The 26,046-nt window shown below is 36.4% G+C and overlaps 3 protein-coding genes and 2 long non-coding RNA genes across 8 annotated transcripts; 2 read left to right on the top strand and 3 right to left on the bottom strand.

The window, feature by feature from the left end:
* Positions 1 to 222: 222 nt before the first annotated feature.
* LOC119982806 (chlorophyll a-b binding protein of LHCII type 1-like) lies at positions 223 to 2,239 on the bottom strand. Its single transcript, XM_038826378.1, has one exon. It carries the CDS (start codon positions 1,219 to 1,221, stop codon positions 418 to 420), a length of 804 nt encoding a protein of 267 aa, XP_038682306.1. The 5' UTR covers positions 1,222 to 2,239; the 3' UTR covers positions 223 to 417.
* Positions 2,240 to 4,077: 1,838 nt separating this feature from the next.
* On the top strand, positions 4,078 to 9,532 carry LOC119982403 (S-adenosylmethionine synthase 1-like). Of its 2 annotated transcripts, XM_038825755.1 has the most exons (3): positions 4,078 to 4,235; positions 5,231 to 5,851; positions 8,849 to 9,532. In XM_038825755.1, the coding sequence occupies exons 2-3, from the start codon at positions 5,237 to 5,239 to the stop codon at positions 9,413 to 9,415; spliced, it is 1,182 nt and encodes a 393-aa protein (XP_038681683.1). In that variant the 5' UTR covers positions 4,078 to 4,235; positions 5,231 to 5,236; the 3' UTR covers positions 9,416 to 9,532. The 2 variants fall into 2 exon arrangements, with proteins under 2 accessions (XP_038681683.1, XP_038681682.1); XM_038825754.1 differs by lacking the exon at positions 8,849 to 9,532 and having other exon boundaries at positions 5,231 to 6,573.
* Positions 9,533 to 15,421: 5,889 nt separating this feature from the next.
* LOC119982771 lies at positions 15,422 to 18,059 on the bottom strand. Its single transcript, XR_005464456.1, has 4 exons — positions 17,922 to 18,059; positions 16,712 to 16,859; positions 16,048 to 16,280; positions 15,422 to 15,802 (listed from the first exon to the last, which is right to left on the bottom strand). It is a non-coding gene; the product is annotated as an uncharacterized LOC119982771 (long non-coding RNA).
* On the top strand, positions 15,499 to 24,858 carry LOC119982770 (pleiotropic drug resistance protein 3-like). Its single transcript, XM_038826323.1, has 24 exons — positions 15,499 to 15,864; positions 16,057 to 16,180; positions 16,524 to 16,609; positions 16,752 to 16,836; positions 17,035 to 17,194; positions 17,268 to 17,344; positions 17,458 to 17,511; positions 17,599 to 17,689; positions 17,943 to 18,244; positions 18,324 to 18,602; positions 18,680 to 18,993; positions 19,085 to 19,245; positions 19,317 to 19,420; positions 19,522 to 19,675; positions 19,784 to 19,924; positions 20,028 to 20,098; positions 20,178 to 20,510; positions 20,821 to 21,111; positions 21,498 to 21,581; positions 21,682 to 21,815; positions 22,005 to 22,232; positions 22,456 to 22,627; positions 22,712 to 22,966; positions 23,298 to 24,858. The coding sequence occupies exons 1-24, from the start codon at positions 15,536 to 15,538 to the stop codon at positions 23,562 to 23,564; spliced, it is 4,296 nt and encodes a 1,431-aa protein (XP_038682251.1). The 5' UTR covers positions 15,499 to 15,535; the 3' UTR covers positions 23,565 to 24,858.
* Positions 19,311 to 25,048, bottom strand: LOC119982772. Of its 3 annotated transcripts, none has more exons than XR_005464457.1 (5): positions 24,883 to 25,048; positions 22,040 to 22,209; positions 20,248 to 21,010; positions 19,754 to 19,900; positions 19,311 to 19,451 (listed from the first exon to the last, which is right to left on the bottom strand). It is a non-coding gene; the product is annotated as an uncharacterized LOC119982772 (long non-coding RNA). The 3 variants fall into 3 exon arrangements; XR_005464460.1 differs by having other exon boundaries at positions 20,773 to 21,010; XR_005464459.1 differs by lacking the exon at positions 20,248 to 21,010.
* Between the last annotated feature and the right edge of the window lie 998 nt (positions 25,049 to 26,046).

Genomic DNA, 26,046 nt, shown 5'->3' with positions numbered 1-26,046 from the left:
GAATGATATGATGAATGGTAGAACTTATCGCTGCCACCTGCAGATTAAGATTGATAAGGTCTTGGAAGTAGTTGGAACTTGGAACCAAGAGTTTTCACTTTTGGTCACTAAGTATTTCCTTCCTGGGTTCGTTTGTGATCCGAAGTCCGAACTGGGCTAGCTGAGGTAAATTTTCACTATTCTTGTCATGTCTTCTCCTTTTCAGAGGGTGAACATTGCATATTGAATTGAAAAGAGGCAGTTTAACTGCAGCAGCTTTTTGAAATTTGTCACAACAGTATAATTAAATAAAAGCTGTCTCAGCTTTTGAACTATTCGTGCCAATATTTCAGGTTGTAATGTTCAAACTGTTTTTACATGACAAACATGAATTAGCGGATGTTCTTTTTTTCTTCTTTTTTTTTCCAGATTGCAATCTCACTTCCCAGGGACAAAGTTTGTTGCATAAGCCCAGGCATTGTTGTTCACAGGATCTGCAAGGTGATCGGCCAGGTTCTCTAGAGGTCCCTTTCCTGTAACAATAGCTTGCACAAAGAAACCAAACATGGAGAACATGGCAAGGCGTCCATTTTTAAGCTCTTTCACCTTAAGCTCTGCAAATGCCTCTGGGTCGTCAGCAAGCCCCAAGGGATCGAAGCTGCCACCTGGGTACAGAGGGTCAGTGACCTCTCCGAGTGGTCCTCCTGCAATGTGGTAACCCTCAACGGCTCCCATGAGGATAACCTGAGTAGCCCAAATGGCTAAAATGCTTTGAGCATGGACTAGACTGGGGTTCCCCAGATAGTCTAGGCCACCCTCGCTGAAGATTTGAGCACCAGCCTTGAACCATACTGCCTCACCAAACTTGACCCCATTCCTGGCAAGGAGTTCTGGGAAAACGCATCCCAGAGCCCCAAGCATTGCCCACCTAGAATGAATAACCTCAAGCTCCCTGTTCTTGGCAAAGGTTTCTGGGTCAGCTGATAGACCTGCAGTGTCCCATCCATAATCGCCAGGGAACTCTCCGGTAAGGTAAGATGGAGACTCACCAGAGAAAGGTCCAAGGTACTTGACCCGGTCAGGGCCATACCAGGGGCTTCCAGAGGAGGCAGCTGCCTTTCCTGTCGTCTTTCTCATTGAGATTCTACCATTGCTACTGGGGATTACTGATTGAAATTCTTTCTGTGCATTCGTAGGAATGACTTTGCCTGTGAATGAAGACGAGAGAGTCACAGTTGCCATGCCTTGAGGTTGAGGATGTGGGTGCTGCTGTTCAGTGAATGTGGTGTTTGATGAATGAATGAATGAAATGGGAGTAGATGGTTTCTCTTATAAAGGGTCTGGTATAGTCCCACATTCCTATCCATGTGGATCTGCTCCTTTATCTTCATTGGTTCAGGAGGTGATGACTAGGACTCAAAAATCCTACTCACTTTCCCAGCCAATCAGTGAAAGCTTTGATGGATTTTCTTGAGATTGTTAGGGGGATTTCGTGATTCTTAGTTATCAATTTGATTCATGTGGTCATATTTAGATCCTCCATAGTTTGATCAGCCACATTTTTTTTTCTTGTCAACAGATACGTTATACTTCAAAATTTAGCCCTCACAAAATACTATTTTGGTCATTGTCATTGAATAACTTCATTTTTTAAACATGGGTTGTCTGAATAAATGGAAAACCCAATCTACCATATATTTAGGTATGATGCGGCCACAAGCTTGGCATCCCCAAAAATCCCAAGGACTCTTTGTTCTACCAACCTTCCTTGTCCTAGCTAGGGTTGTACATGAACCGAGCTATTCGAGCTCGATTTGGCTCGGTAAAATCTTTGTTCGTCACAAGCTCAAGTTGAGTTCGAATCTCATTTGAAGCACGTTTAAAAATCCATCTCTATACATGTTCTTTTTTGTTGTACTCTCTTATGTGTCTGTTTCATCATACGTTAGATAGTTTTTCATTCATGTGGAAGATTGTTATAGCTGAATAAGTGAATCATCTCTTTATGTAGTGAAAGGAGATGAAGAGGTGGGAATGCATCTAAAATAGAAGGTACGTGAATGAGAATATTCATGTATTCACATTATTGGTGATATATATATGTATCTTGGGAGGCAAACACTCGAGAATTTCAAAGTATCCGTGTGGACGGCGAATGGGGGTGCCTGCAGTGAAAACGATAGGTAGTGTAATCAATGATCGTTAGATCTTTCTTTTGAAATATATAATAGTGTGAATCTCACACTTAAAAACATATCTGACGGCTGCAGTGGAAACTGTGGGTGTTTACAATTTCCATTGTAAGTACCCTTTAACTCGTGTGGAGGGCGAATTTATGTCTCATAGTGTCGAACATTGGCATTTATCTTACATTACTTTGATCAAATCCACTTGAAGTAATGTTAATTTTGTTTATCACTATATATTTATTTTTACTGTTCTATTTATCTTATTGAATTACAATAATCTATATATTCCCACAATAAATGACCACCGCATAAACATTTGTGACTTGGACTCACCAACCCACTCTTCGTTTTGGGTCAAATGCCAATGCCAAACATGCCAGAAACAATAGTAGGTGTAGAGCCGTCAGAAAATAACATTGATTTGGTTGAATTCGAATTTGGCCTCAAACCTAATATGTAGGTAGTCCATTCTAATGATTGTTAAAAAAAAAAAATTTTAAAAATTTTTAGAGGTCAAAGAAAGTATAGAAGTATATGGGCGATTAGTTTAGTTAGAGATAAATCTCTACAGTTAGTCTAATTAGTGAATTTTTCTAGGATCAAATCATATGGATTCGGGAGATTTTGAGTTCAATTCTCAGTGAGATTACTATCCTCGGGGTCACGTGCTAGGCTTAGGCCCATATCGATTGTTCAAAAAGTAAACTTGTACAATGTCATTTTTGATAAAAAAAAATAAGAATACAGTGAAATATTTACTGTTCATTTTATGGTGTGGAACCAATTCAGCAATTTATTTATGGAAGGCCTCTATGTAGCTCAGACTTCCATTTCCAATTTCAAAATTTTGAACATGACCTAATATTGTGACCAAATACATTAGTAGGAGCTATTCTCTGTTAGATCATGACCTAAAATTAATTACATATAAATCGGGTTTAGGTCTCAAGTGGTACATGAATATTATGGAGTGTTCCATGTGGTTCGAAATTTATCAAACAATTATTCGATGGGTTTCACATTAAAAAAAAATAAAATTATGTTGTCAAGTCACACCTACCATCTTTGTTTATTTCTCTTTTTTTCTGGGGGAATTGTCAAAGAACCATGTGGAAAATTAAGCGTCAATTTTATGGTGTGGAATCAATTCAACAATTTATTTGTGGAAGGGTCTAAGCAGCTCACACTTCCATTTTAATAATTTGAACATGACCTAATATTGTGACCAAATACATTAGTATGGACCTAAAATTAATTACATATGAATTGGTCCAGGTCATCTAATTAAGAATATAACTAATGAAATTAGGTTCCTATAATTACTAATTTTGCTATCATCATATTTGTGTCATTGTGTGGGACCCTCAATTCCTAGAGCTATGGCTCCACCTCCACTCGGCTACTTTTAAGCCATCAAGCTGGTTACCAGTTAGAGTTGATGGATAACCTACAGTAGCCTGTAATGTCATTAAAAAGGTTAATGAATTAAAAAACGCGTAGAAATGTCGGTGTCGGATTGTTGTGGATATTTTTGAGTGATAAATCGGTTGTTTGGGTCGCGTTAAAGTGAGTTTTGATCTAGTTTACGAATTTTATTACATTTTTTTTAAAAAGAAAAATTAAATTCATCTCAAGAAAGACATGGAATGTTTCGAGTTTATACTCATGAACTTGACAAAATATATTCATAATTTTTATAATTTTTATTTTTGTAGTCCTAAATACAGTCACCACTATAGCTGAGCTGGACAAATCAATCTTTCACAAAATTAAAATAAATAAAATAAAAAGAGGTCTCTCTCTCACCAACCCCAAATCAAAATCCCATCTGCCAATTACTTCTTACATCCAACGGCTACAAACATTTTTGTCTCCAAACCAAAAATGATGTACGAACCCTTCTGCATTAGCTTCACCAAAAACAGAATCCTAACCGACTAGCCCGGTAACCCGTGGCCAAGGGTCACCCTTCTATAAATCCAGCGGATTGGAATTCAGTATTCGCCGAGTCATTCGAGTCCAGCTTGTTGTTCGAGTACCAGATCTGCACGGAAATCTCTGTTCTAGGTACCTCTCGCCGCATTTTCTCGTACATCCAATTGTGCTATTTCTGCGTTTTGTTCTAAGATTTGCGATTTCTTGTAAATTTGATAATGATTTCAGGACGTGCTAGATACCCGCGTTTTTGTTCTTCTGTTATGTCTAGATTACTGCTTTTTGGTGGTGGATCTTGTTTGAATAGACTCTTGTTTGAGTTAGTTTGACGGGAACGTTAGCAGATCTGAGCTTTTATTGGTATTAGTGTTTCATATGGAGTTGTTGCTTTCTTAACGGGGAATGCAAAGATCTTAGCTTTTGAAGCTGAACTGTATCTTTGTCTACTGATTTTTTGTCTCACAAATTAATGTCAAATCTTGTTCTTACCCAAGTCAGAATCTAATTTACATACTGTTTCGGTGATATGTAATAGATCTTAATACTTTATCATCTTTTCATTGTTGTTGTGAAAAAGATTTTGGTCTGTCAGGTCCCACTATGTCGCTTTATAGTTTGTAATGATTCCTGAATTGTTGGATCTGTCAAGTGAAAATTTTAAGCTATTGCATCAAGTATTCGACCTGTGAGTCCTTCATTGAAATGTATCTTGGCCTGACTATAAAGTAAGTAATCAGGCCACCTTTAGGTCAGTGGGCAGAAGTCACCTTGGAATTTTAAAATTGGTATCAGAATTGAACAGATAGATAGGGTTTTCAAGTTGAAATGTCGTAATTGAGTCTATTATCTGCATATATTCCTTGGAGATAAATTCTAGTTGACTTTTCCCTTGTGGAATCTATGAGTTCTCTGTCCACTCGCTTCTCTTTCTAGAATTACATGTTTTTGAGTAAGAGAGAAGGTATTGTTAGATTCTCCTCATTTTGTAATTATGTCTATCAGTTTGAAGATATTTTTTGTTTATCTTTTATCTATTCTTATGTTATGCATTAGAATCTTTTGCTTTCCATGGAGTTGCTACCTATTACTAATAATTATATTTTTGTGTATGCCTTAATTATGTGTAGCTCACGATGGAGACCTTTCTATTCACCTCTGAATCCGTCAACGAGGGTCATCCTGACAAGCTGTGCGATCAGATCTCTGATGCCGTGCTTGATGCCTGCCTTGAACAGGACCCAGACAGCAAGGTTGCCTGTGAGACATGCACCAAGACCAACATGGTCATGGTTTTTGGAGAGATTACCACCAAGGCCGAGGTAGATTATGAGAAGATTGTCCGTGACACATGCCGTGCCATTGGATTTGTTTCAGATGATGTTGGTCTTGATGCTGACAATTGCAAGGTTCTGGTCAACATTGAGCAGCAGAGCCCTGATATTGCCCAGGGTGTCCATGGCCACTTCACCAAGCGTCCAGAAGAGATTGGTGCTGGTGATCAAGGTCACATGTTTGGTTATGCTACTGATGAGACGCCTGAGTACATGCCTCTAAGCCATGTCCTTGCCACCAAGCTCGGTGCTCGCCTCACCGAGGTTAGGAAGAATGGCACCTGCGCCTGGCTAAGACCTGATGGTAAGACTCAGGTGACTGTTGAATACTACAACGAGAATGGTGCGATGGTTCCAATTCGTGTCCACACTGTCCTCATTTCCACCCAGCACGATGAGACAGTCACCAATGATGAGATTGCCAGCGACCTTAAGGAGCATGTCATCAAGCCTGTCATCCCTGCCAAGTACCTTGATGACAATACCATCTTCCACCTCAATCCCTCAGGCCGCTTCGTTATTGGTGGCCCGCATGGTGATGCAGGTCTCACTGGACGTAAGATTATTATTGACACCTATGGTGGCTGGGGAGCTCATGGTGGGGGTGCGTTCTCTGGGAAGGACCCAACCAAGGTGGACAGGAGTGGTGCATACATTGTCAGGCAGGCAGCCAAGAGTATTGTCGCCAATGGACTTGCTCGTAGGTGCATTGTGCAGGTCTCCTACGCTATTGGTGTTCCTGAGCCCTTGTCAGTCTTTGTGGAGACTTACGGCACTGGAAAGATTCCAGACAAGGAGATCCTCAAAATTGTGAAAGAGACTTTTGACTTCAGGCCGGGAATGATGACCATTAACCTGGATCTTAAGAGGGGTGGCAATGGCCGTTTCTTGAAGACAGCCGCTTACGGGCACTTTGGAAGGGATGACCCAGACTTCACCTGGGAGGTTGTGAAGCCCCTCAAATGGGAGAAGCCTCAGGCTTGAAGATTGATATATGCCCCATCTCTGCAGTTCAATGCTTTCTCAATTGTTACTAGTTAAGATTGAATATTTCGCTTGAATTCTTATCGTTGCTCTGTAATCTTATGCCTTCCCATATCATACAAGAAATGCATGAATCATTTTTCCTTTGCTTGTCACAAGCTTTTTTTTTTGTCTTCTACTAGTGCATCATTTTGGTGTAAGATTGTCATTTGATTTTTGTTTTGAATGAACAAATATCGTTGGATTCGTTATACTAAATACTATGTCAACATAATTGTGGACTTTTAAATTCTCGGGCTCGATATTTATGCTAACACAATTGTGGGTGCTTTTTAATCAATTTTTGTGTTAGCAAAAATATAATCACCCACAATTATTACAGCACAATTAAATGATTCAAGCCTGTAACACTCTTTCAAGTTCTGTATTGACAGGCAAATGAGACGAGTCAGAAGAATGAGGCTTATATATCAGAGCTTATAAGCTGTGGACAAAAGCTCTACCAAACACTTTAATCATGTTGGCCTGGGCTGGGAAATACTTTCATTTGGGCTGAATTGATCAATGGGCTTTACATAAGCATTTGGGCTGAATTAATCAATGGGCTTTACATAAGCATTTGGGCTGAATTAATCAATGGGCTTTAATCTTTATGTAATTAACTAATTATTAGATAATAGATATATGTCAGGCTCTGGGCCGAGATTGGGTTTACGTATTGAGTCTAGTCTATATATACATAACAATCCTTTTCTTTTTTTTTGTTTTAAAATATTAAATTGCATTTGAAATATGGCTTTAGTTATACATTTATATTATTTCATCTTGTACATGGTTTTTAAATTATCAATTTTAATTTGTATTTATCTTAATTTTTTGAGGTTATTTTATGAGATCAAATATCAAGCCTTGAAATTTTTTTCCATAGAAACATTAAATTTTTCAAACATGTCAAAATACTATTATTTTACACCATTATTACTTTCGAACTCCACCCACAATTCCTTCACCAATCAAACATCAGAATTCTTGGAATTCCCGTTCCTATTTCCACGACTAACCCAACATATCGTTAGCCGTAGCAATCGTAGACATTTTTTTCATGTCATACAAACACAAAAGGACAGAAATCTAACAAAGAGGACATGAATCAGCATCTCTTCGTACTTCGTTAATGTTCATCTTCGAAAAAGATTGATGTTTATTATGTCGTTTACTTTCTTTTGAAAAATAGAAGTCAAATTCAGAATATGTTTCTTTATTACTCTTGCTATTTATAGAATCAAATAGTGGTCTCATCTCTCAACAACATGTTGCAATACATGTTTAATAAAAAATTAAGCATCAAATTAAAAAATAAAAGTTCCTTAAAATCATCAATTAGGTAACAAAAGATCTGACATGCATGGTATGTAGGCTATTGCTCGGATCCTTACATTTTTTCAGCACAAACAATTTGCGATTTAAAAAAAAAAGTAATTAAAATATTGATCACGATCAATCCCCAAAGGCATGGCTTGATTCGTGGCCGTAGGTTGCATAAAACTATAATTCTAGGAAAACTATATATATATATATATATATATGTACGTATGCACATACTAGTAGTATATGGTTATGACGTATTTATATATAGTTGTGCATTTACACATAAAATGATTGGTTTGTTGTGTATATATACAAGTCAACTATGGTTGAAAGTGTTGGGCTTTGCTGGGCCGAGAAATACTTTAATTTGAGATGCATTGAGTCAAACCAATTCATAATCAGGGTCGGTTATAAGGGCAAATGCAATAAGAAACAATTTATTGGGCCAACATTTTTGTTGACCCGGTCCCATCTCTATTACGCAAAAAGTCAAGTCAAACACGTATTCTAATACAGCCACATCAGCAAAACACAAATTTTTATACATTTTTTCTTCCCACACACTTTCTCTTTCCACCCAACCCAACAACATTCCATTCCTCCATATTATCCACAACAAAACTACACCAAAACATTAAATATCAATACATCCACATCAGCAAAACACTTATCCCAATACAGCCACATAAGCAAAACACATTTTACAATACAGCCACATCAGCAAAAGACAACATCTTTGTTGGCCCAATACCACTTCACCATTGCATTTGCCCTAATAGTACAGCTACAGCAATAATAACCCCCCCCCCCCCTTTTGATAAACAGGAGATATATATATATTAACATCCAAAAAAGAGCTACAATAGGGCATCGGAAATGATTGCCTGGACAGTATAAAAAACGGAGAAGAAACAACTAAAGTAAAATTGTTACATATAAAAATATACCAATGCCATTTAATTCGTTGAAGGAAAGTTGAGTAAAACGGTTAGGTTTGGACAATGATTGAACGAATTGGAAGCCCCTCAAATGGGAGGTTGTGAGACAGTCACCAATGATGAGATTGCCAGTGACCTCAAGGAGCATGTCATCAAGCCTGTCATCCCTGCCAAGTACCTTGATGACAATACCATCTTCCACCTCAATCCCTCGGGCCGCTTCGTTATTGGTGGCCCGCATGGCGATGCAGGTCTCACTGGACGTAAGATTATTATTGACACCTATGGTGGCTGGGGAGCTCATGGTGGCGGTGCTTTCTCTGGGAAGGACCCAACCAAGGTGGACAGGAGTGGTGCATACATTGTCAGGCAGGCAGCCAAGAGTATTGTCGCCAATGGACTTGCTCGTAGGTGCATTGTGCAGGTCTCCTACGCTATTGGTGTTCCTGAGCCCTTGTCAGTCTTTGTGGAAACTTACGGCACTGGAAAGATTCCAGACAAGGAGATCCTCAAAATTGTGAAAGAGACTTTTGACTTCAGACCGGGAATGATGACCATTAACCTGGATCTTAAGAGGGGTGGCAATGGCCGTTTCTTGAAGACAGCTGCTTACGGGCACTTTGGAAGGGATGACCCAGACTTCACCTGGGAGGTTGTGAAGCCCCTCAAATGGGAGAAGCCTCAGGCTTGAAGATTGATATATGCCCCATCTCTGTAGTTCAATGCTTCCTCAAATTGTTACTAGTTAAGATTGAATGTTTCGCTTGAATTCTTGTCGTTGCTCTATAATCTTATGCCTTCCCATATCCCCATACCATACAAGAAATGCATGAATCATTTTTCCTTTGTTTGTCACAAGCTCTTCTTTTTGTCTTCTACTAGTGCACCATTTTGGTGTAAGGTTGTCATTTGATTTTTGTTTTTTTAGTACAAATACAACATACTACACACCATCAAATCAAGCCTATGAAAGTACAGGTGTCAACAGGTCTCACGCAGGAGGCATAAATCAAGCCCACGTAGGGGCAGACTAAGCCCACACACCTCCTTATAAATATTCGGAGGAGGTGAGACTAGAACCTATGACCTCAGTCAGGGACATGTAAAGTCATTGTCACTCAACCAATGGTTCATTTGCCATTTGATTTTTGTTTTGAATGAACAAATATCATTGGATTCGTTATACTAAATATTATGCTAACATAATTGTGGACTCTTAAATTCTCGGGCTCGATATTTATGCTAACATAATTGTGGGTGCTTTTTAATCAATTTTTGTGTTAGCAAAAATATAATCACCCACAATTATTACAGCACAATTAAATGATTCAAGCCTGTAACACTCTTTCAAGTTCTGTCTTGACGGGCAAATGAGACGAGTCAGAAGAATGAGGCTTATATCAGAGCTTATAAGCCGTGGACAAAAGCTGTATCAAACACTTTAATCATGTTGGCCTGGGCTGGGAAATACTTTCATTTGGGCTGAATTGATCAATGGGCTTTACATAAGCATTTGGGCTGAATTAATCAATGGGCTTTAATCTTTATGTAATTAACTAATTATTAGATATGTCAGGCTCTGGGCCGAGATTGAGTTTACGTATTGAGTCTAATCTATACAATATACATAACAACACTTTTTTTTAAAAAAATTTAAATTGCATTTGAAATATGGCTTTAGTTATATATTTATATTATTTTATCTTGTACATGGTTTTTAAATTATCAATTTTAATTTGTATTTATCTTAATTTTTTGAGGTTATTTTATGAGATCAAATATCAAGCCTTGAATTTTTTTTTTCCATGGAAACATTAAATTTTTCGAACATGCCAAAATACTATTATTTTACACCATTATCACTTCCGGACTCCACCCATAATTCCTTCACCAATCAAACATCAGAATTCTTGGAATTCCCGTTCCTATTTCCACGACTAACCAAACATATCGTTAGCCTTAGCAATCGTAGACATTCTTTTTCATGTCATACAAACACAAAAGGACAGAAATCTAACAAAGAGGACATGAATCAGCATCTCTTCGGACTTCGTTAATGTTCATCTTCGAAAAAGATTGATGTTTATTATGTCGTTTACTTTCTTTTGAAAAATAGAAGTCAAATTCAGAATATGTTTCTTTATTACTCTTGCTATTTATAGAATCAAATAGTGGTCTCATCTCTCAACATGATGTTGCAATACATGTTTAATAAAAAATTAAGCATCAAATTAAAAAATAAAAGTTCCCTAAATCATCAATTAGGTAACAAAAGATCTGACATGCATGGTATGTAGGCTATTGCTCGGATCCTTACATTTTTTCAGCACAAACAATTTGCGATTTAAAAAAAAAAAAAGTAATTAAAATATTGATCACGATCAATCCCCAAAGGCATGCCTTGATTCGTGGCCGTAGGTTGCATAAAACTATAATTCTAGGAAAACTATATATATATATATATATGTACGTATGCACATACTAGTAGTATATGGTTATGACGTATTTATATATAGTTGTGCATTTACACATAAAATGATTGGTTCGTTGTGTATATATGCAAGTCAACTATGGTTGAAAGTGTTGGGCTTTGCTGGGCCGACAAATACTTTAATTTGAGATGCATTGAGTCAAACCAATTCATAATTAGGGTCGGTTATAATAGTACAGCTACAGCAATAATACTCCTCACCCCCCCTCCCCCCTTCTTTTGATAAACAGGAGATATATATATATATATATATATATATATATATATATTAACATCCAAAAAAGAGCTACAATAGGGCATCGGAAATGATTGCCTGGACAGTATAAAAAACGGAGAAGAAACAACTAAAGTAAAACTGTTACATATAAAAATATACCAATGCCATTTAATTCGTTGAAGGAAAGTTGAGTAAAACGGTTAGGTTTGGACAATGATTGAACGAGTTGGGAGCTTGAGCGAGGAAGATTGGTCATACAACTGGCAAATGATCGAAACAAGCGGCAACAACAGTTACACAAGCATCTTGATGTGTGAAGGAGAGTGGTTAACGCGGAAGTCATGACTTAACGGAAGTAGAGCAATATTAGGACGTGGAGGACATGTGTCAGCCAGGGAGGACTTAGTTGTTCAACACTGGTTAAGAGAAGGTGGGACACTTGACAACAAATCAACAGATCCAATTGTAAATATCAGTGTTAACAATTTTTGTAGAAAACATGTATATAAGCCTAGATTTTAGATTTTACAAGGTCTGATCAATTAAAGACTCGAACAGAGCATGTAATTTTCATTTCTTAACTTTTAATCTAATTAGTCAGTTTCTATTTTCTTCCTCGTGTGCTTGCGCCCCTTGCAGGCCGCCCTCTTTATTTCGTTTGCGCTCCTTTTTGAGACTTTGTTCCAAAATGTTTGCTCCTACACACATCGTCTGATCTCATTTGTTCGCTAACACTCAAATTCCATCACAAACAAAAACATGTAAAAAAAAAACCCTGAAATGTAAACACCACAACTGCTGGTTTTGTGTCCTCGATGGGTAATACTCCTTAGTGGCTTGCTTATCGTGGGCATTATTTTTAGGCTTCTTCATGCCGAACAAAAGGAATCAGTTTCATGTATGAAAAAGATGTATTATATATAACCATCATTATAGTTATATTCTCTCATGCGCAACATATGTGTGTATTTTAAGTGCGTATGAGAGAATTCATCTACATTAATATTATAGAAAAATATAACTATAATGCTTATAATTCCGTGCTTCACCTATTTTCATTTTTCACAGATAACCCCTCTCTTGATATATGCATAAAGTAAATTCATTTTCTTGACACTTCTCTCTCTCTCTTATAATTTAGACTCTCACTTACACACAATAGCTTGTCCACTCTCAATCCATTGGAATTGGGATCTCACGGATTTATTCTCCTTGGATTAGGTCAATGAAGCTCGACCCAACCGATCTCCAAGATTTATTTGAAAAACCGATTATTGTGTGTTAAGTGATTGACACACCTTTGTTGGATTATATTTCCAACAATTAACGATATATGATAGTTTTAACACTTTCAATATGATGGTTGGACTCTTACGTGATCTTATTCATAAAATTTTATCATGTCAGTTTATGGTTTATCTAGTACACATCCACCACCATTATTTTGGTAATCTATCCATGATTTTTTTTTAGACTTTTTGCATTTTCAATGACCAATCGATTTGTAACATTTTTTTATGTTGGTGATCAATAACCATAAGTGCTATGCCCACTAAGAATACCATGAAAACTAAAAGCATGTCCCGGAAAAGGATTAGTAGTAGCAAAGACAAACTCTTTTTTTGTTTTTTTTGATAATGAAACACAAAAGTTTCCAATCCAACGATGATGTTAGTCCGGTATTTGTTATCCGGCTTTGTAATTCTTCTATTAGGACTTGTAAATTTTTAGATTGCTAACGTGACGTTAGGTGTAACGTTTGCTATTATGAAATGAAATGTTGAATTTAAACCCTTTTAAAAAAAAAGTGCTAATTAAAAATAGTCAGGACCACATTTACAATGTAACTAAAAGATGGGGACTCAGCAATTTTGAGTGGGCATTTCTTTAATTTTCCCGGGACCCATGCATTTTTGCAGTAGAAACAATTTGCGAGTTTTAAAAAAAAAGAGTAATTAAATCCACAAGGCATGGCTTGATTGCCGGCCGTAGGTTGCGTAAAACAATACTTCCAAGAAAACATATGATATCTATAATAATTTTTTATTTCCACAAAACATATATATATATATATACACGCACACACTCCTATATGAATCAAAAGTGTGAATCTACTTTTCAATCATAGATATGATGGGTCTCACAGAAAATTTGTGATCCTCACTTTTGTTTTGTTTTATTATAATCATTAGATTTGAAGTTCACAAAATTGATTCATACTTTTAGTTCACATAAGAAAATTCCTAATATATATATACACACGTACTGCTACTACTATACTGTTATGATGCAGTGTATCTGCAATTATTGCTTCGTTAGTGTATATGCAATTATTGATTCGTAGAATATATATATACAAGTCAACTTGTAGGAATAAGACATACGAATGCTCTTAGACTTAAGTCTTAGGGCATCTAGATCGATTTTTCTTTAATAGATTCTTTAAAATACAGAGATATAATGTCATTGTTTCCTATTTTTATAGATTCTCTATCCAACCAACACTATATCAGATCATCTATCATATTTTTTTACTTTATTAAAATAATACTTATTTCTTATTCTTTTACTATTCTTTTACCATGAATTAATTTTATTAGAGAAGAAGAGAGTTGACAAAAAGTTAACAAAATATGTAACTTCTCGGTAATCTGATACCTACATTATTATTTTTTTAATTAATTGGCTATATATGGCTAAATCGCTTGTGAAAAAAGGAATGATTTAAAGGTTTGTAAACAATTTACACAGGAGTCAATTTATTTTTTTTAATTTTTCTATAATAATTAGTTATTAGCCGCCACGGAAATGGGAAGAAAATAATCAATTTTATAATTTAGTAACAGGTTTTTGTTATAAAACGTTAACGAAAGATGGATGTCATACATTGATTCAATATTGGTAGGCAATTATACATTGGATATCGGATTAGGGGAGGACCAGTATACTATTCGCTAGTTCTACAATCGAACCGATACAATGTTTTGGTGTAGGGTTGTCATTTGATTTCTTGTTTTTAAACCAAAAAAATGTTGTCAGATTCCTTATCCTAAATACTACAAATCTACCATTTTTTCAAAAAATTTTGGTTGGAGTCCTCCCCCGGATCATTGGATATCACATGCCTATATTGATTCAACATCGGCAACTTAACCGATTTGTATTAAATTTAATAATGCATGAATATATCATTATTAGTCAACTACTCTTTATATTATTACTCTTCATTTTCTGTTTTTCTATTCTTAATTCAATTTCAAAATAGTTTAAACCAAAGAGATGTAACTCGATTGGTTGCTATTTATTTGTATTCTTTGTTTACATTCATAAATACATCAAATTATCAATATTTGACTATTGTTTTGGAAAAATACATAAATTAAATTAAACCTCCCCTTTTAGTTTTGGTCGATTAGAGAAAATGCTTGAATAGAATTCTTTAATTCAATCAAAGAATAATAATAAACACTTCAGTGACCCAAGTTTTGGACACGCAAATGACAAGAAAGCAAGTCCAATATTGCTTTCTTTGGTATATATAAGTATAAAATTATATCCAATTATCAATATTTGACTATTATTTTGGAAAAAAATACATAAATTCTCCTTTTATTTTGGCCGATTAGAGAAATTGCATGAATATAATTATTTAATTCAATGAAAGAAAAACAACCACTTTTGTAAGCCAACTTTTGGGCAAGAAAGCCGTCTATATATATATATAAGTTAAAATGCAGACCACTTTTAAGAGTGTTACAATGGAATGACAATTGGCGTCAACTGGTTTGGGTCAAAGTTTACTATAAAGATTAAGAATTAAAGTATGATCTCTTTAGTAAGCAACACAAGTAATTTCAGTGATATAGTTCTATTTATAGTCTGCCACCCGTCCAAAGAAATGCAAATCAAATTGAATTCTTCCACTATTCTTGGCATCCTGTAAAACGAAATCGCCATTTTTCATGGTTGAAAGAGAAACAGCGGCCACATACACACAACATTAACCTCCATTGATTAACAATCAACTACTCGCTTTACCTTTTGAACCATTTCAACGATTACATACAGATAGGGAAGCTCGATTACTCTCAGGAGTCTCTAAAATGACAGATGATGAGTCCTTAGGAGTACTAGAATTAGCCACCGTAGAAGGAAGCCGCGCCAGTGCATCCTTGGATCGTGAAAGCACGAAGCGCGACGATGAAGAAGAGGCATTGCAGTGGGCAGCAATTGAAAGATTACCGTCAACAAAACGACTTAGAATGTCGATAATGTCTGACAACGAAGGTGGTGAGGATGGGGAGGCAAAAAGGGTTGTTGACCTTACCAAGCTTCGAGCAATAGAACGGAGAGTTTTCATCGATAGAGTTCTGCAGAAAGTCGAAGAAGACAATCACAGGTTGTTACAGAAGTTGAAAGAAAGAATTGACAAGTAAGATTGTACTCCTCTTGTGCTTATATAGATTTGCAATTTAAGGGAATCTTGATATGTGTGATAATCTATGACTAATGCTACAATGTGTAAATGCTTGCAGTATACCTATACATATACTTACATAAATGTGCAAAATAAAGTATTGAACGTACAGCAAAAGAATATCTAATACCAACTTACATGTTTCAGAGTGGGTCTGGAACTGCCAACTGTGGAAGTTAGATATCAGAATTTATGTGTTGAAGCAGAATGTGAAGTAGTTCATGGAAAACCACTTCCCAGCCTTTGGAACAGCGTTAAAAGTTTGTTCTCTGTAAGTGTTTCTTTCTTCATGCACAATGAAGATGGTTGCATAACCTATGCCTTTCATCATTGCTTTGTGCGAGAAATCATTTCATCTATATGGCCGCAACCTGTGCAACACAAAATACTGCATAATAGGATATGTATTTAAAAGTATTGTGGATCAGAAAACACGTCTGATAAATGTAATCATGCCAAGAAAAACGAACTTAAACATTTGGTTTAAGTTATAGGAAAGGAAGGTGGTTCGTTTCACCTAATTTATGAAATTACTGGTGCTCTTAGTTTGATGGTTTTTGTAGGAAAACAACAGACCGGTTTTTGATTCTGAAGAATTTTATTATGCTGAACAGAATTTGACAGATATTACTGGGTGCAAATCTCAAGTTCACAAGATTAAGATTCTCAAGAACGTATCCGGCATCGTCAAACCTTCAAGGTTCATACTGAAGCTCAGAGTTATCCTTTCATGATCAATGACCAACGACAAGCTCTTCTAACTATCCTCTACAATCCATTCAAATACGAAGCATTTCCTTACCTTAATCATGTTTCTCAGTTTTACAATACGTTCCATGCAGGATGACTCTATTGCTAGGCCCTCCAGGCTGTGGAAAAACAACATTGTTACAGGCACTTGCGGGGAAGCTTCACGAGTCTCTCAAGGTCTTTCTCGTACTCAAGAAACCCTGTAGTAAAAGCAACCTGACATTTCAAAAGCCATTCTCACTAATAAATCATGATTTGGGAGATTTAAGTTACTAGTGTTTATTTAGCTTACAAAAATAAAATAATATGATGACACAACAAAAATTATCAACCAAGCCAAAAGGTTAACGACAGGCTTATGGAGTTTGATTTCAGAGAACTGGAGAAATCAGCTATAATGGTTACAAATTCGACGAGTTTGTTCCTCAGAAAACATCAGCATATATAAGTCAATATGATCAGCACACTTCTGAAATGACTGTAAGGGAGACACTCAATTTTTCAGCACGGTTTCAGGGTATTGGAGGCAGAGCAGGTATGGTTTGCCCTACAACATATATTCCCAAGTGATTCTTGCCATTTTAATTTTAACCAGCACGCCATTGTAGATATCATGAAAGAAATCAGCAGAAGGGAGAAGCAAGCAGGCATTATCCCAGAACCAGATGTAGATACTTACATGAAGGTAAACAATTTGCAAAAAGAACATATCTATTTCCTAATTAGATTCCTGAATAGTGGCAACTCAGCCGACTAGAAGCTGAACATCTCTTCAGTACTGACAAGTTTTACCTCCAGGCAATTTCACTCGAAGGATTAAAAAGCACTCTCCAGACAGACTATATATTGAAGGTGAGTTCTCACGCCAACTGTTCAATATCAAAGCTCTATCTCACTCCAATAGATGACAAATTTTCATGATCCTTTGTGGATATATAGATTCTTGGGCTGGATATTTGTGCTGACACAATTGTGGGTGATGCAATGAGAAGAGGAATTTCTGGTGGCCAGAAGAAACGGGTGACAACAGGTTGCATATTGTAAAATTTAGACTTAAGACATAATTTGTCAAGAATTATACCAGGCTGAATAACTTTATTACAGTTAATAAGACATCAGAGAGAGCATGAAATACCTCTTATTGATCGCATGCATGTAGTTACTAGTTCGGTTTAAATATGACTCACTCTCAAAGTATTAAGCACCAAGCCAACATAGAAATTGAAAGGAAAAGAAAAGTCTTGCATTGTAACCATGCTTACTTTGATTTTATGCGCCACCAGGGGAAATGATAGTTGGTCCAACAAGGGCTCTCTTTATGGATGAAATATCAAATGGTTTAGACAGCTCCACAACCTTTCAGATTGTTACCTGTCTGCAGCAGTTGACACACATCACAGAGTGCACCACATTGATAGCGCTTCTTCAGCCAGCACCCGAGACCTTTGACCTCTTTGATGACATAATCTTGATGGCAGAAGGAAAGATTGTATACCATGGGCCTCGGAATAATGTTTTAGAGTTCTTTGAGCATTGTGGTTTCAGATGTCCATCACGGAAAGGCATTGCAGACTTCCTTCAAGAAGTGTGTGTCCTGCTCATTTCTCTTGCACGATGACAACATTTTCCTTGAACTGACATACTCTAGTGACTTGTTTGTGTAGGTAGTTTCAAAGAAAGATCAAGCACAATACTGGTATCTCAACCAACCACAGAATTACGTAACTGTTGACAACTTTGCAAACATGTTCAAAGAATTTCCTGTTGGACAGAAGTTAGATGAAGAACTCTCCATGCCTTTAAATATGTCCAAGCGCCATAAAGATGCTTTAGTATCCAATATCTACTCCGTGGGAAAATGGGAATTGTTCAAAGCATGCATGACAAGAGAATGGCTACTTATGAAGCGCAACTCATTTGTTCATGTGTTCAAATCCGCACAGGTAGTTGCCATGCAGCTGGTATCATTTAATCTTAAAAACCTACAGTCTTTCTGATTGTGTCGTTTTACCCCGTGCAGCTTGTAGTCGTTGCAGCAATAACGATGACAATATTCCTACGCACCTGGATGAAAATTGACATGGTCCATGCAACTTACTACATGGGTTCCTTGTTTTATGCACTCATTAGACTTATGACTAATGGAATTGCAGAATTGTCCTTGACTGTATCAAGACTCCCAGTCTTCTATAAGCAAAGAGACTTCTACTTCTATCCCGCATGGGCTTATTCCATTCCAGCAGCCATTTTGAAGATTCCATTTTCCTTCCTGGATGCTTTTCTCTGGACAGCTATTACCTATTATGTCATTGGCTACAGTCCAGAACCAGAAAGGTGTGTTCTTAATGGCGATACTCCTGCCATTGCCCAGCATTTTAAATTTATTCTATCCCTTTCACATCTCATTGTTTGGTATAATGGACAGGTTTTTCCGTCAAATGCTTCTTCTTTTCCTTGTACACCAAGTATCGGTATCAATGTTCCGTCTAATAGCTTCAATAATTCGAAATCCATCTATTGCATCAATCAGCAGTCTTTTCTGCTTATCGGTTATGTTCCTATTTGGTGGCTTCATAATTCCAAAACGTACGGCCAGTCATGACTTCTATGAATTAGATTTTAAAATTCAAACCACTAATAGATTTACTGTGCTGCAGCCTCTTTGCCTGTTTGGCTGGCATGGTGCTTTTGGCTTTCACCGCTGTCATATGCTGAAATAGGATCGTCAGTGAATGAATTCCTTGCTCCAAGGTGGCAAAAGGTGAACCTGAACAGATTATATTCTTTATCAACTGCAAAAACATCGAGGTTACTGTAATCCTTAACATCAAATTTTACCGGTTTCTCATTTTTTACACTCAGGTCTCATCTTCAAATACTACTTTAGGAGAGCAAATTCTGAGGAAACGTGGTCTGTACTTCAATGATTACTTTTATTGGATATCAATAGGAGCATTACTTGGATTTTGGATCATTTTCAATATTGGATTTACTTGTGCACTGAGTTATTTGAAGCGTAAGTCTAATATATATGTGCTAATAAAACAAAAACGCAAAAAGAATAATTGACATTTTTTTTTTTGTAAATACTAACCTGTACTTCTTGAAATATGAATCGTTGCAGCTCCAGGGAGTTCTCATAAGACTATTTCTCATGAACAACTCTCTAATCGAAAAGGTTCAGAAAACACAAGCAGCATAATCGAAGGGAAAGAATTAGCTCCTGCTCATTTGCCAAAATCTGTTGCAGAGACAGAAAATACTGGTTAGAAGCTCTTGCTGTTTGTCTGTGACTGATAATATAAAAAAAAAATGATAAATTAGCATTTCTCACGACTGTAATTCACTAGTGATTTTGTCTAGTACAGGAATTGTCCTGCCTTTCAGACCTATAACAATAACATTTGAGAATGTGCAATACTTTGTTGATACTCCCAAGGTAACAACATCATCCATGAACTTACAATCACCAGTTAGGTTCACTATCATTTAATGACAACATTATATTTCTGCCCCAGAAACTAAGAGAGCAAGGTTTTAAACAAAAAAGACTACAGCTTCTTCAAGATGTTACAGGAACATTTAGACCTGGGATTCTCACAGCGCTGATGGGGGTTAGTGGAGCTGGGAAGACAACCCTGATGGATGTTCTTTCTGGAAGAAAAACCAGTGGTATGATTACTGGCGAGATAAGAATTGGAGGGTATCCCAAAGTTCAATCCACATATGCCAGAGTATCTGGTTACTGTGAGCAAAGTGACATACATTCTCCACAAATTACAATAGAAGAATCAGTTGCGTACTCAGCTTGGCTACGCTTGCCAGCTCAGATTGACAACCACACAAGAGCTGTAAGAAGTCTTATGAACTGAATATGCTGCATGTAGCTACTCTCTAGTATTTATGTCTAGTATTATCTAAGAAAATGAATTTTAACAGGCTTAAAGATCAAGTTGGATAACTAATGGAAACTTGGAAATAACAGAAAATTTTGAAAAATACAGGGAGGTTGTAATTAACAGGAAAAAAAAATTGATCATTAACCTTTTACCAATGATACAGAAGCCACTCTCTCTTGAGCATTCAGAACTTGCATGCGTAGAATAAGCTTACCTTATATTGCAGAAGAAAACTAACATTGAATGTTACAATTACAAACAGGAATTTGTTACAGAAGTTCTTCGGCTGATTGGGCTTGACGGAATCAAAGATGCTTTAGTTGGCATTCCTGGTGTCAGTGGAATATCAACTGAGCAGCGCAAACGCCTAACAATAGCAGTTGAACTTGTTTCGAATCCATCCATAATATTTATGGATGAACCAACTTCCGGTCTAGATGCCAGAGCAGCAGCTATTGTCATGCGAGTTGTAAAGAATATTGTCAATACAAGGAGGACGGTGGTTTGTACCATACATCAGCCGAGCATTGACATATTTGAGGCATTTGATGAGGTATTAACTTCCTACTTTTTTTCGTTCTGTTTTTGGATCATGAATCGGAGAAAAGGTATAAACCAATTCATATTTCTGTGTTATAATTCAACTTTGTTATGGTTAAAAAAAATTCAAGATATAACAATTTTAAGTTATTCGTTGAAAAAAAATGTATCTTTGATTAGCTGTAGCATATAAGATTACCGAGACTAAGAATTGAGAGTAAAAGTATTAATGTATTACATTTTCCAGGGCAATTTTTTTTATCTATGTTTTTTATCTTACTAAACTTTAATCTTCATACTGTTTACTATTTCCTGGGCATTTAATAACAAGTGGGAGGAGCCAGTTGACAAAATGTAAGGCAATGTATGTTCTATATTACTGATAAACACTTTTTGCAGCTTATTTTAATGAAAAGAGGAGGAAAGATAATATATTCTGGAGAGTTGGGTCGGCATTCAAATAAGCTTATTGAATATTTTGAGGTGAGCTATACATACAGCAAAGTGTATTAGGAGTCTAGCATTTTTATTTTACACATTTTGGTTTAGTTTGATAGATTACTAACCCTAGTATTTTCTGCAGGGTATTCCAGGAGTGCCTAAAATTAAAGAAAATTATAACCCAGCAACATGGATGTTAGAGATCACTAGTACTTCTGCAGAAGCTCAACTTGGTTTAGATTTCGCTCAGCTCTACACTGAGTCTTATCTCTTCCAGTAAGCTTAACCATAACAAACAAGTTAAAAGTTTTGCAAATATAACATGCTTCCTCATTAGTTATGTCTTAAAACTTGTGCCAACTGCTAACAAACAAGCAAACATTTCATAAATCCTTCGAAGGTTATTATTCTGGTTTATGCACCACTATCATCAAGCAAGGTGATGTATGTTCTGTTCATGCGCAGAAAAAACGAAGAACTAGTCAGAGAACTGAGCGTACCAGAACCTGGTTCAATTGAACTAAACTTTTCTATGCGCTATCCACAAAATGGACTGGAGCAATTCAAGGCATGCCTCTGGAAGCAAAACCTCTCCTACTGGAGGAGTCCCAGATACAATTTGGCTCGCTTGATTTTTGCTATGGGATCTTCTGTGTTATTTGGAGCAATTCTCTGGCAGAAAGGACAGAAGATGTAAGTAAATTTACAGTTCAGTTACATTTTTGATATTTCATAATACACCAAATCACATGACCGTTCAGAAACCAAAGGACAGAACCTGTAAGCAATTATACTGAGCAAATAATAATTTTGCCTCATCCTGCAATTTAGTTTCATATCATCTTTGGAAAATCCACACGCATTAAGAATACATGCCTTTATTCAAGACGCTAAAGAAGTGAGCTCTGTTGTCCAGACATGATGAGCAAGATCTATTCAATGTTTTGGGATCAATGTTCATTCTCTTGCAATTTATGGGAGTAGCCAATTGTTCATCTGTCCTACCATTCATAGCCACTGAGCGCATTACTGTATACCGAGAACGGTTCGCTGGAATGTATTCCTCATGGGCTTATTCATTAGCACAGGTAAATTTTTTGTCCTAGGGTACTAGCTTGTGTTTTAAATCCCATGATGAGATTCAGAATGTCTTTTTGTTCTATATGCTGTAGGTGACAGTAGAAATTCCATATGTATTCCTTCAAGCAGTGTTGTTCTCAGCAATTACGTATCCAGCAATAAATTTCATCTGGTCAATCTACAAGATATTTAAGTATTTCTACACAATGTTTTGTACATTGTTATTCTTCACATACTTTGGGATGTTGCTTGCCTCATTAACCCCAACTTTCCAAGTGGCTTCAGTATTTGCAAGTTTCTTCTACACCCTGTTGAATCTGTTTTCAGGATACCTCATACCTAGACCGGTAAGCAGATTTCCGCCTTTCTTTTTCTTCAGAATTGCAAAGACATTGATTGGCCTATCATTCTTCTTAATTTATCACTCGCAGCTTTCCTTAACTGTGGATAATCAATGTGCATATGTGTCCCAAATATTTTATTAATTTCATGATGCATGTCGCTATTTGCAAAAATCTAAATGAATGAAAGGACACAAACCATTACCCACACCCCAGTCATTCTTTCATTGAGACAGCAACAAATACTTGAGAGTTTGCATTTTTAGGTAAAAGAGTTTCATTCCTCCCTCCACAATGTTTGATTCAACTGACTCTGAGATCATATTCTTGCTTGCAGCAATTCCCAAAATGGTGGGTTTGGGGTTATTGGATTTGCCCAAATGCCTGGTCCCTAAAAAATCTCCTAACATCACAATATGGAGATATTGACAAGGAAGTCTTAGTTTACGGAGAACGCAAACCAATCAGCACTTTCTTGAAAAGTTATTACGGATATGACTACAGCGACCTATGGATAGCATCAGTTGTTCTTCTCGCATTTCCGCTTGCTTCTGCATTTGGCTTTGCATATGCTATAGCAAAAGTTAACTTTCAAAAAAGATAAAGAAAAAATCTATGACATACAAATTTTCAAATTCCATGGTATCTATTTTTAGTATTGAGCTAATCTTCTGAAATCCTAATGCATTCACTGTCTAACTTTTGCACAAAGGAATAAAATCACAGCATCTAAGTATGGTGATAGAGACTAATAGAACCGCACCACCTTAAAATATCAAAGAAAAATCTCTCCATAAGCATACTAACAGTCAGAGAAATAATAACAATGAGACCCTCCTGTTCTGATGAATACTAACATAATGATTGAAACCTTAGGCTTTCAACGCTTGCTTAGGTACATTGTCATTAAAGATGTTAAAGTGGTGATTTGTTATATCTTATATGAACAAACGATGAACATGGTCTATTCAACATTCATTCCTTTTTCTCTGCCTTCTACCCTTTCTTTTCTGAATGCGACCTTTAATTTTGGAACAACTATGAATATTAGATTTTTAAATTATCAGGGCATCTTATTACGCATAATTTTTAAATCAGACACTAACTACAGTTGGTCAATTACTTAACTGATAATTTTCTTTTTTGAGTGAAATTTACTGATAAATTTACTTATTCAAAGGCTTCACTTGGACTCGCTATGTCCAAACTGAATTAAGTTGAAATGATGTAAAAGTTAAAAACAGTAGACATAATTTTTGTACTCCAATACATTTCCATCCCTTGACTTGTTCCCGTAGCACCTTTAAGTTTGATACCCTTTTTTATTGTTCTTGATTTTCACATACTTGACAAGTTATCCTTCTACCTTCTTCAACATCTTTATCATGCTCTTTGCTTCATCTTTCACCTTCTTCTCATTTTTCTCAAGCCTCCCTAAATCTTTCTCTTCGTCACAAACGTGCTCTCAATCAATGTCAAGCGGCACAAATGTGGAATAAGACCTCTCTTATGCTTTCTGTTCATCTACCTTACCATTCACATTACCAAATGGTCCTGTAGTGTACTCTAATCTCAACATCACTAATCTACCAACAACAGGACATGCTCTAGTAACTATAAACCAGTTGAATTAGATGAATCAAAGATATTGGTACCATAATCAAGAACACTAAGAAAATGAATAGGCTCAACAATAATGGAGCATTCCATGAAATACACAGACAGCAGTCAAGATTATCAATCAAATTTACAAAAGGTAAAGGATATGAACATCAAATTCATGGATGCCAGTCTCTACATGGAATGCACAAATATTCTGATGACTTTACTAATACCTGTCAAACACTACCAAACCCCTACAGTACCAGAAAAAACCTTCATCACGCAAAGAAAATTTACCAAATCATAAGCAGAATACATACCTTTTTTTACTTCTTTCAGAGATTTCGCTGTGCTCAAGTTTGCAGTTGAGCATCAATGTCAAGAAGAATCGCATTTGAGAAAAAGTTGTGAATTCGGGAATTATCCATCATTCTTACGGTTGATCTTTATAAGCTATAATGAAGCAATTATTATAGCTTATAAAGATGACTGGCAGAATTTCTTCTATAATCGTGTAGGAATTAGAGCAATTGACAAGGCTAGGGCACATGACATCTAAAAGGCTTATTGGTGCTTTTGAATTTCTGGTGACTAAAACGCTTTTGAATTTAATTGCTGGGAGGTTTAGTCGCACCGATTTTTATTGAATGTATCCTGATTTTATTGATTTTGCTTTGACTTTGTCTTTTCTTTAATACTTATGCGCTTTATACCTCACCCACTCATCATCTCTTTCTTTTTCCTCACGAGCACCCACAGCCAATCATGGTGTCGTCGTCGCCGTTCGAACATCAATCCAGTAACCACTATCACCAAATTGAAGCACGAGCCACCACGAACTAAACCCGATGAGTTTCATCCACTATAATCGTCGAAATCACGTTCGAAAGTCTATGGCCACCATGAGAAAAGTCATCCGATCCGGACAATATGGCTACTATTGGAGGAAGCCAACACCACATTTGGACTCCTCGTGACAAGACGCTTCCATTCCTCATATTTATGTAATTTGAGTGTATTTATAAAAGTTTAGAGATTTCATGAGTTACTATTAACAAGGGATATATTTAGTAAAAACTGGGATATGACTAAAATTGTCCTTTAATTGCTATATAATTTTGGGCTTCTTATTTCAATTTAAAAGGCTTATGTATAAAACTATAAATATATGTACAATTTTACATATATTATACAGACCTGAAGGGCTACGAGCCGGACTTATCCAAGTCCAAAATTAACCCTAAATCCTAAATGAGTTTAACATTACGTCTGAACTCAACCCCTTTGTCTTATTGGGATAGCTTGGGCTGAGCCTAAATAGGGCCGCCTGCGGACAGCCCGGCCCATTTTCATGCCTACCCCAAGGAAATTCTTTAAACATGTTTACGAAGTTGCCAACAGCTACATAATTATGCGGTTGGTGTTTATGATACCAGTATTGTTCCTGATCTTTATTCGAAACTATCTTTAAGTTTTATACCCTT

Source organism: Tripterygium wilfordii, chromosome 17 (genome assembly GCF_013401445.1).
Source record: "Tripterygium wilfordii isolate XIE 37 chromosome 17, ASM1340144v1, whole genome shotgun sequence".
NCBI lineage: Eukaryota > Viridiplantae > Streptophyta > Magnoliopsida > Celastrales > Celastraceae > Tripterygium > Tripterygium wilfordii.
This window is presented reverse-complemented; position numbering and strand designations above follow the sequence as displayed.